The sequence below is a fragment of the Mizuhopecten yessoensis genome, unplaced genomic scaffold (genome assembly GCF_002113885.1).
Source record: "Mizuhopecten yessoensis strain PY_sf001 unplaced genomic scaffold, ASM211388v2 scaffold10531, whole genome shotgun sequence".
Lineage (NCBI taxonomy): Eukaryota > Metazoa > Mollusca > Bivalvia > Pectinida > Pectinidae > Mizuhopecten > Mizuhopecten yessoensis.
In genome coordinates this window covers 158,613-170,262 of record NW_018408593.1, presented here as the reverse complement: position 1 = coordinate 170,262, position 11,650 = coordinate 158,613, and the positions used below count along the sequence as shown (strand labels likewise).

Genomic DNA, 11,650 nt, shown 5'->3' with positions numbered 1-11,650 from the left:
TGACATATTCAATTATCATTTCGGACATTTCAATTTTCCTGACCGATATTCAATTTTTTTGGTCGACAAATTCAACTTACCTGGTTGACAAATTAATTCAATTTATGCGATTGACATCTTCAATTATCCAGGCAGCAAATTCAATCTATAAGGTTGACAATTCATTTACCTGGTTAACAATACATTTACCTGGTTGACAATTCATTTACCTGGTTGATAATTCATTTACCTGGTTAACAATACATTTACCTGGTTGACAAATCTGGTGTAGACTGGACTGCCAGTGAAACTTTTTTGGTTGACATATTCGTACCTGTTTACAAATTTCATTAACATAGCTGACAAATTCAATTTATTGATAAGGCAAATCTATTAATTTGCATGATTCACAAATTCAAAAAACCCACTGCCAGGCTGGCAAATTTATTTTATCTTATCAACAAAAATTTAGGTAAAATTCAACTTTCATGGTTGACAAATTCAGTTGACATTATCAACATATTAGGTATTCACTTTTCAGTTGACATTCTTTTTACCTGGCATACAATGTTGACAAATTAAATTCACATGATCGACAAATTCAATTATTCTGGTTTAAACTTCAATTCACTGAATTAACACATGTAAAATAAAACTTTCTGACCACAGACTTAGATAACATCTTATTTCGTGATCTGACTGACAAATAAAAAAATTCTGGTTGACAAAATTAATTTACCTATAAATTCAGTCCATTTTATTTGTTGAAAATTCATTTTTTTCCGACAAATAAATTAAACGATATCAAATTCAATGAGCATGGTTGATAAATTCAAATTATGTAATTGACTAAATTAATTTTCTGCACTGCCAAATTAACAATCTCCAGTTGACACAGGGACGTATAGTGTATACTGTCCCTGGTTGACAAAGTAAAAATATCAGGAAAATTCTTTTTTTCCTGATTGACATAATCAGTTAACGTTGTTGACAAATTCAATTGTCAGTTGACGAGCTCCATTCACTATTTGTTTTGAATGCATATGTTTTTCATTGCAAGAATCAGAGGCGTATCTCTGCAAGAATGAGATATTCTAAGCAACTGTGATATCTTCATGACTTCCCCGACGTACTGGGCTGTCCCGGACAGTGTCGGGCTTCACCGGGCTGTAATTAATTTCACTGAGTATTAGCCAATCGAAGAGCGTGTTATAAAAGTTAGCCTTAATGGCGGATGTGTACGAGTCTGGAGTGCGATCCACTGTGATATTTTTCTTTTTATTACTGTAATGTGTTCTACTCCCCCCACAAAATGAACCATAGGTTTAGAGGAGAAAGAGGCACATTCAATAGAGAAGGAGGAAACGTATCCAGTAGATTTGTTTCTCCAGGACCACGACGTGGTAACTTGAACGGCTCTAGATCAAGAGCTAACTACGGTCATGACGGTCGATACGGAGGGCCGCAGTACGGATACCAAGAGGAAAGTCGGTATCGACAACATCAACATGACCATTTTGAAGAAGACATTGCAAAACTTTTGAAGAAGACACCAGAAAACACACGGCTTGAGTCAGGTGATAAAACACGATAAAACATAAACAGATTACCATCTGACATCGTTAATCACTTAATGCACCCACTTTCAACTCTTTCAAAACATCTCTTTCCATATCTAGACACACCTATAAAATTGAAGATGCAGAGTAATTAGTTACTTCAACAGACTTTACATAATAATTTATTACTTCTCTTCTTTTCCGAACAAGCTTTGTCGGTGGGGGCTGCCCAATCACTGGCTTGCTCGGACTCTACTCGAACTAAATTTTCCTTCTCTTAACTTTAACTGAGTGATTAATTAATAATTATTATGTAATATATATAGTCTGTCATTTGTGCTGCATAAACCCAACTTCGTGACAAAATCTTCCATTAGTTGAAGGTGGTCACTATATGGTAGAACTAGATAATGTGATAGCGAAGTTGGAAAATTGACTGATAAAGTGATTTATTTCCCGGGACATAAGAATTTATTGTTACAGACATATTTGGAGCTAAATTGAGGTGTTGGGTCATAATACACGTTTAATGGTGTTTATTGTTACAGAACTGGACTGGGTCGATCAGCGGCCACCAGCTGGTAGCTCAATTGGAAGAGCGTCCGTCTATTTACAGGTAGAGCCTCGTCTGTCAATACACCTATGATATAATCCTTGATTATAATATAGGTGTATTGACAGACAAGGCTAGTATCTGTGGTGTTATTGAGGGTCCTGGGTTTGAACACTGCCTAGCCTAGCCCAAGTTTCCTCTGCCTCTAGACTTTAAGTCATTGGTTGACTTATCAACAAACTACTGATCCGGACTGAAAACAATATATTATTCTTGTTGGAGAATTCCATGTCCATATAGCCGTGCGCTCATGATCAGGCCCCACACCAGACATCTACATGTCAAAATGTCTAAGTCTGGTGTTAGGATAATCGGGCTATGTTGAATCATCACACTCCATACACTGTTGTCTTTTATAAGGTTGAAGCATTTATATGAGGTTGAAGCATTTATATGAGGTGGAAGCATTTATATGAGGTGGAAGCAATCACTGTACTGAACCATATTTTCATATTTTTGGGGCCAAAAACAACTGTATCTGAAAAAAATAATCTTGACCCGGAAATCAATACATAGAGAATAATGCATGCCTTTTTCCATATCACACCCAGTATCAACCCTCGACCAATATCAACCCTCGGGCCTTCGGCCCTTGTGCTGATATTGCAGTCTTGGGTTGATACTGGCCTATATGGGTTTGATATGGAAAAAGGCATGTTTTATTCTGTTTATTACAAATATACATACTTACTAATAAAAGCTACTATCTTATAATCTATTTTTCTTTTGAAATATTGAAAAACGAAAAATTTCCAAAAGGGGTGTGATACGGGTTTTGCGGGCTGATACAGGTTTTGGGGTGTGATACAAGTTATGCGGGCTGATACAGCTTTTGGGGTGTGATACGGCGAGTGCTGATATGGGTAAGAGCAATTGTGTGGTATCGCATATACTAAAAACCTGTATTTATTAGTAAGTATGTAATAAAATTATATAATAGTCTGCTTTTTAATGTTTTTGTAACACTTTAACTATAAACCGGTCTCTGTTTATTGTAAATCCCCCTTGCAAGTACCTAAACACTACAGTGGAATAGTCTGTTAAGTGTTCTGCCTAATGCTTTCTCAAACTGATAGTCATGCGCAATAGGCCTTACTTGCAATTATTTTTTTAATGAGAAGCCATCGCAAATAATTTTGATAAATCTATATGCTACTCAAGTCTACAGGTGTATCTAGATCTGTATATATATTTATATATACAATATACTAACAAGCTGCTGTGGACATTTTATGATACAGAGCTTGAGTCTCCCCATTTCACATTGTCTGGTCATCTCTTCTTTTGAAATGTACAACATGTTAAGGTACAGCAAAACCTGGTTATATTGCCACCATTTGTTCAAAGAAATGTTGGCATTATAAAGGGGTTTGGCAATAAATTGAGGGAAGCATATAAAGGAATTCTGAAGAAGAAAAAAAGTTAAGGGACCTTGCATTGATATATGTGGGCAGTAGGTGAGGTAGCAAACAAAATGATGGGCATTATATCAAGGTTTTACTTTACATGTGTTTCTATTGATATATTTTGCTATCTTATAACATATATCACCAACGGGCGAGGTTTGCTGTTCTCCAACAGCTCTTGTTCTTTTAGAAACTTCCTATATGTATGCAAAATTGTTTTCCTTCCACAGACATGATCTCGGTTTCCTCCAACAATAACACACCATTTTGATTTTTCAAAACTTTTTGCAGTCATTAAGCCACGTTTTCCATATTCATGAAGTTACCACATCCTGCTTTACAACAATTATGAAACAAGTTATTTCAACTTATATTAATCATTCTTGTTGACCCTGATGTTAGCGCTTGGGGGGAAATAACTTCAGAGAGTAGCTTTAATTTCTCCTATTACCTTTTCATAAGGTTTGACCGAAATAGAAAGAGACACCTGTAATAGGGAAAATTAGAAAATTTTATGTGATTATGTCTCACAGCTCATTGTGGGCTAACCTCAATTGTGATGATACACTACAGGCAAACCAAGTTCCATCTTCCAGCAGTGAAAAAATGGTACAGAAAGTGAGCAGCATTGAACTATAGCTTTGATAAAAGTGTTTTGAATTTCTTGTATTGTTTCAGGTATTGGTCAAGAGAGACATAATGAAAAATCTAAAAAGCCGACAAAAGGGTCACAACAGGATTATCAGGAGCCCCCGTCACCTCATCGTCAAACAACAGAGATAGAAAGAGGTGTAAGCAAACAATTTAAAACACCATTGCTTCCTCTTCCAAGACAAGAACACCAGCAGGTACAAAAATGCCCGATGTCGTCACCTGGGGATCAGCAAACTCAACAGTTTGGTCATGAACCCATCCAAGCAAGGACACCGGCTACAGGAGGTGCTGGGATTAATGATCCTAATAGACTTGGTGATAGTTCAGCCAATACCAATATCAGTACATGTAACCAGGACATGGATTCAAATGCAAAGAATGTTAGGCCTGATGCAGTTCAGCAGGTAATCCAAACATCAAGGAGTGAAATCAAGATAACATTAGACTGTGATAAGAAATCTGATGAAGATGAACAAAAGGAAAGAAAGCAAGAAGAAAATACAGTTCCAAAAAAAGGCATTTTAAAAGTAGAAAGACGTAATTTCTGTGAGCAGTGCCACATCTTCATCAATTCAGAGGTATGTATATATCATGGGCATAATTAATTTTCATTTTTATAAAAAAAAAAATATAAGAAAATAAATAAATGTAAATCAGGAACTTTTACATGATTGGCCATATACTGTAATATGACATGTGCATGTATATAACTAAAAAAACAAAAATCGAAATTAATAAATATCCTGAATAGTTCTTATTTTATTTATTCCAACGTTCTGCTTATGTTTACTTTCCCAGGTCAACTGTTACTTAAATTGTCACTTGATACCAAATTAAAGAACCAATCAAATTAACAGGTTTTGTCACATGATACCAACGGACCAAACAAAATCATTGACATGTCATATATATATATTGTGCTGTGCTTCTAGTTTCAATATATCTATGAACTAAAACAGTCTTTTCTTTCAAATTATAATTCTCACACATGGTTTTAATATGAAACAAAATTGCATTCACAGACATTGCTCAAACATGAGAGCGGTTTATTACATAAAAATCAACTTGAGAAATCAAAGAGGGAGGCGGATGAAATATCAGCCAATAAAAAAACAGAGAAGAAAGATGCGGAGAAAGTATTGGCAGATATAAAAAGAAAGAAAAGAGATGAAGAAGAAGATGAAGAGGAGGAGGAAGACACATCATACTGTCGTTACTGTGACCAATCATTCACTAACCCTATCGTAAGTTAGGCCAGTGCATACATTGTATTTCTAGTCGTAATTCGATAACTTCACGAGTTCTGTATTTAATACACACAGTAAAACCTGGTCGCACTTGTTCAGAGAAATTTTGGTGTTATAAAGGATTTGAAGAAAATTCAGGGAAAAACAATTCTTTAAAAACTGTGAGAACAAAGGACCTTGAATGATGTTGGCAGTAAGCGAATTGGCAATTAATGGAACGAGGGGCATTATATCAAGGAATTACTGTAGCCTTGTCTACCCTTGTAGCTGTTCTTGACTTGAGGAGACCACAAATTCTTAACTACCCACAGGGACTTGACACATTCCGAACTAGGACCCAGAATGAAAAAAATACCCCATGGTCTGACCCCAAGATCACTTATTATTGACAATAATAAGTGATCTAGGGGTCGGACCATGGGGTATTTCTTTTCATTCTGGGTCATTGGAACGTATCAAGTCCCTTTATAACTACTGGCACTATTCCTGCAAGGGGACTATTTTCCACTATAACTTATTTTATGTCAGACACATGTAAAAACCAGTGCAATGTTAATATTGCTTATATAATAAGTTCTATAAATACATTTAAGCTTATTTTGTTCAATAAGCCCATCGTGGATTCAGGTTGATATTGATTTCTTTGTGTTAAGTTCTAATTCTCCAATGATATGTAATGTGATAAAACAATCGATATTGATCAATTATGGACTTTCACTGAGGTGAATATTGTCTTTTCCTGATTGGTGTCGATGCTTGTTTTGTAGAGTTTTTACACACATACCAGGGGCATGCTTCATACTCAAAGACTCATGGCAGCTGAAAGTGATCAATCACAGAAATCATCGAAGGATCAAGGTCCCTTCACCACAGTGACGACCAAATCAGGTATCAGCTAATGATTAGGAAATACTTAATTCTACGGGTGTGCAATATCATCATGATACCAGTTATGTCAGAAATGTTTTCATCACTGACATATTGCAATATTTCAATCAAAACGGACGTATTTTTGACAATGATATATTGAGATATTTCAGTCAACTATTGAAATATACAAAACAATGTTCAGAAGATAAAAAAAAGGGGCTGTTTTCTGAATGATTTAACAATACAATAGACCGAAAATACAATCGTTGTACAATATGTAGAGTTTAACGTCGATCAGCAGCTTTGCCGAACACAAGCCTTGAAGGATAGACTGTTACAAAAACGTCTGTACAGCATAACCACTCTTGATGATTAAACATGGTCAGACAAAACGCTTTATTATGTGGAGTTCTTGTACATACAGAGGTTCGAACATGTAAGGAAGCTCATCTTGTTCGGCAGACATTTGTCATATTTGTTTTTGTAGCAAAATTTGACAATTACCGGCAAACTACCCCTCGTTTGAAAAGGCTAGCACTGTCATTGGCAACCTTGATACCTTAATACATGTACTGTATCACACTGAATCACGACATTCCACAATTGTGTTTGCCCTATGCTATTTTAGCTGAAGAGGAGACCAGAGGAATCAAGGTTGTTACACATGTCCCTATAGCGGCTGTTGAGGAAGATAATTGGATGGACCTGGATGAGGGCACCACGGAAAATGATAAAATCCCTTTGGAGGAGAGGGACCTGGCTCCAGATGACATCCTTACCAAGAATACTAGCATGTTACATTGTGAGGTGAGCGGGACCGTTTGTTAGTCAGGTGGCGCAGTGGATAGCGTGCATATCTTTTAAACGGGCAGGGGTTCGCTTCCCCGATCGGACATGAAAGGGTAGCTGGTCACATGCCTTAACACATGGTTTCAATTCGAGTTCTTTAGTTTTGCCCCACATTAACCCTTTACACCTCTTTCTATCTCTGTTGTTTGACGATGAGGTGACGGGGGCTCCTGATAATCCTGTTGTGACCCTTTTGTCGGCTTTTTAGATTTTTCATAATGTCTCTCTTGACCAATACCTCAAACAATACAAGAAATTCAAAATACTTTTATCAAAGCTATAGTTCAATGCTGCTAACTTTCCGTACCACCTTTTCACTGCTGGAAGATGGAACTTGGTTTGCCTGTAGTGTATCATCACAATTGTGGTTAGCAAGAGGACCATGTGGAAGATAAGCCTTTGGCTAGACATGTTTTTTATCCTCGATAAATAAAGTTTATTATCACCCCTATGTAACTTTAGTAGACTCTACCATGCATTGATATGGATATGTCTATTATGGTCTACAGTGGTGAAAGGGTTAAGACCCTCTGAGCGCTTCCATTCAAACCAGCAAGGGTGATTAATATCCTGTATACCAGGACAATTTCAACCTTTAGTCGAACTTTCACCCTTCACTAGTAAAATCCATATCAAAATTCTCCCAGTGTTCTTTTGCCTTTCTATGTTATGACTCATTCATGATAAACTGACCCTTATTAATGTAGAGGGCAAAAAAGGTGAAATTTAAACTGTGGTGAATATATCACAGTATACAGTAAGTCGGAGATATTTGTTTCATAATTGTTGTAAAATAAATAAAGTTTATATGTTTAAAGACCATAAATACAGCATAATTTGAATTGAGTTATAAGATCATTAATGCAACACACGGATTTCCCATATGCAATTTCTCTGACACAAGTAATTTGTAAGCGATATATTAAAACAAATTATTGGTCTTAAGGTCTTTTCAAAAAAAAGTCGGCCTTAAATAAATCTGACCTGGTATTCAAATGACATTGCAGCTGCAATATCTAAAAATAGAAATATTTTTTATGATGCTTGTGGAAAAATATCAAGAGAAAGGATAATTAGGAAAATTTGATTTACCCTAAATGCGTTTTCCCCAATTCAAAACCCACAGGCCCCATTCCAAAAATAGCGTGAAAAAGCACTTATCCTACACAACACAAAGTCATTGCCAGAAACAATTAAAAAAACATTCCAACCTCCCTTCAAAGATATTGACGTTATTAATCCCATTGTCAATCAGGGCATCAACGAACTCTCAGTATAGCCAATTTTTTATACGCCCGTCGAATGATGGGATGTATTATGTTATCACCTGAGCAGGTAGTTGGTCGGGCCGGAGAGTGCGAAGAGTGTCCGGACTATATATTTCAAGTAGTTTTCAATAGATTAACTTCAATCTTAATAGAAAGGTTTATTACCAAAATAGTTTGGACAAGTTTGCTAACAGCAATTATCTGACTGTAATTTACGGAGTTGTGGCCCTTTATTCAATTTCCCAAACAGTGGTCACTCGATATCTCGAGTAGTTTTCTAAGGATTAACTTCAAACTTCGTGATTTAGGGAGTTATGGCCTTTATTCAAATGCTAGAAAGTTTTCAACAGATTAACTTCAAACTTCATAAGAAGGTTCATTGCCAGCCATAATGGCTCGGACATGTTCGATGACCACCATTGTCTAACTGTTATTTATGGAGTTATAGCCCTTTATGTACAACCATACAGACAACTGCTCATTCAATGTCTGACAGGTGTATTAGGTTCCACTTTCGCTGTACCCTTGTTAACAATTTTGTCGTCATTTGAAGAATCATTAATTTCATGAATGTAATCGGTGTCCTTATGACATTGGATATTATCTCGTTACAAACCTGGCACTATTTTCATGTGTCTGTGGCCCTTGTGACTAATCCCAATACTAATATATAACTCGGAATAATGACGTTCCAGACAGCAATCAAGATAGTTACTTTTGTCCAGCTCTCTGTAAAATATCATTCAAGACTGAAAGTATCAATAAGGTAGTCTGAATAAGATAGTTTAATTAGTCTATTTTTATTCGCACAGTGACAGAAATGAAATATGAGGATATGCTACTGGTAGCATTAATTGAATTGTGCAACAAACCTAAAAGGACTTGGGGCATTATGGGTAATTTTTCGGCCTCATAAGAAGTAAAAACTTTCAACTTTAATTTATTAACCAATTTCTTTTACAAATATCATATTGGTTAATTTGGGCTGTCTTTCCTTGTGCAGATTTTTTTATTGCCCATGCGAAGATGCCCAAAACATAGCAACAATGTTGCGTTGCTATGCAGATATAGCCAAAATATGGTGTTCGTGGACAGTTAGCATGCAGTAATGAAAGCCTTCGCATGTGACAACCAAAAAAATCCTTTCTACAAATAAACATTGGTATGACAATGTTTAAGCATGCTATATATTTATTTGGTTGGTGCATACAGAGTGTATTTAGTTAACTTGCTTCAAAATGGCCAATTTTCAACGTAAATAGCACACAAAAGACAATATTCTCGCATTTTCATATCAATGTCAATTTCAGATATGTAATATTACCTGTTCTGGTGAAGGACCTATGCAGCAGCATCTGGATGGAGCTAAACACAGAAATGTAAGTACAGTACCAGCAGACAAATAATTCATTATCTTATGATCATCACATTGTACTGAAACCTTGATATAATGCCCTTTCCTTTCCTCTCCACTTACTGCCAGCAACTTCCTTTTGCTGGTAGCACAAGTTATTCATTTATAATATTGAGTCATTGATCAACACATTTCATACTCCCCGATTAACCTTTTTCTTAATAATTCTTTTTAAATCATTCTTTAATATATTGCCAAACACCAACACTTTGGTAAACATTTTGGCAGTATATCGTGGTTTTAATGTATACAGTTGGATTTGAGGTTGGATTTTTTTCAAAAAATTGAAGAGTGACTTGAATGATATGTGTATTTAGTTTGCATTGGATTAGAATTGATGTTAAATGCTAAAATAATGTCATTATGAAATGTATTCTGTATTTTGTTCATGACTTGAATTGTTTGTACAAAAGAGAAAATAAGGTGTGTGAAGACTCCCAATGTAAAATCTTCTAAGTGTGTCAGTGTATAGCGGTGTGTAGCGGTGTGTAGTGTGTAGCGGTGTGTAGCTGTGTGTAGTGTGTAGCGGTGTGTAGTGTGTAGCGGTATGTAGCGGTGTGTGGCAGTGTGTAGCGGTGTGTAGTGTGTAGCAGTGTGTGGCAGTGTGTAGCGGTGTGTGGCAGTGTGTAGCGGTGTGTAGTGTGTAGCGGTGTGTGGCAGTGTGTAGCGGTGTGTAGTGTGTGGCAGTGTGTAGTGTGTAGCGGTGTGTGGCAGTGTGTAGCTGTGTGTAGTGTGTGGCAGTGTGTAGCGGTGTGTAGTGTGTAGCGGTGTGTGGCAGTGTGTAGCGGTGTGTAGTGTGTAGCGGTGTGCAGTAGAGATGTTAAGAGGTATATAGACTTTGTATTTTGTGTGATGATGACATGTTATTATCATTATGTCATAAGAAACTACTGCCTGATTTAATATTGTTTGTTGAGGTTGTTGTGAAATTGGGTCAATGGAACGTGTTGACAGGATGTAAAGAATGTTATGCAAGAAATAATATTTATAATATATACCGTATCTATCCTGTAATAAGCCAATGGGGCCAGCACCAATATCTGACTCAAAGAAGAAAGTGGGTTTATTGCAGGACTGTAAAATAGCATTGGTTGTTTATTTTACTGAAATGTAAATGACAAGGGTGGGCTTATTACCTGGCATGGGCTTATTACTGAATAAATATGGTTATACATATAGAGTGGGTTTGATATAGAGTGAAAATACACGTACAGGGAGAATAGAGAGTGTGTTGCTAAGAGATGTGTACAGTAGGGAGTGATTATCTCACCGTTCCAAGAAACCCCCAAATAAAAGTGTTTTATCTCTAAAACTGTTGATTGTACCCACAGTTCTCAACAATTATCCTTTGTAACTAGGTACATAGGGGTACATAATCCTGAAAATGTATCAAATATACCCGAAAATCTAAAAATCTAAAATTCAGCAGGAACACTGTATCGGAAGACTGTGTTTCAAGTGAAACCTTTCATCTAAACATGGACAGGCAGACCCGAAATAAAGATTTGCCTGTGATGATATTGTTTTAAAAAAAATCAGAAACAAAATGTTTTCACATTTTAAAATCTACCAAGGTATTTTAGACTTGTATAAATTAATGAAGTTTTATGCCATCCCACAAGGAACAATGGGAGGCATATTAAATCTATTTTGGTGTACTCTTGTAGTCAAGAAAAATTAAAAATTGAAAGTCGTTCACACAGTCTGTTAATTTCCTCTTTGATTTTATAGTTTCTGTTTAATATGTCAAATCTTATTGATAACTAACTTAGTAATACAAATTTAAAGTGT

At 36.1% G+C, this 11,650-nt stretch overlaps 1 protein-coding gene across 2 annotated transcripts in view; it reads left to right on the top strand.

The window, feature by feature from the left end:
• The first annotated feature begins 1,207 nt into the window (after positions 1-1,207).
• The window catches only part of LOC110461003, a 35,123-nt gene continuing 24,680 nt past the window's right edge, over positions 1,208-11,650 (top strand). For both annotated transcript variants that reach the window (XM_021514263.1, XM_021514262.1), the window contains exons 1-6: positions 1,208-1,556; positions 4,236-4,789; positions 5,234-5,455; positions 6,226-6,346; positions 6,957-7,135; positions 9,756-9,824. In XM_021514263.1, the coding sequence (XP_021369938.1) occupies positions 1,292-1,556; positions 4,236-4,789; positions 5,234-5,455; positions 6,226-6,346; positions 6,957-7,135; positions 9,756-9,824 (1,410 nt within the window). In that variant the 5' untranslated portion in view covers positions 1,208-1,291. The remainder of the gene's footprint in view (positions 1,557-4,235; positions 4,790-5,233; positions 5,456-6,225; positions 6,347-6,956; positions 7,136-9,755; positions 9,825-11,650) is intronic.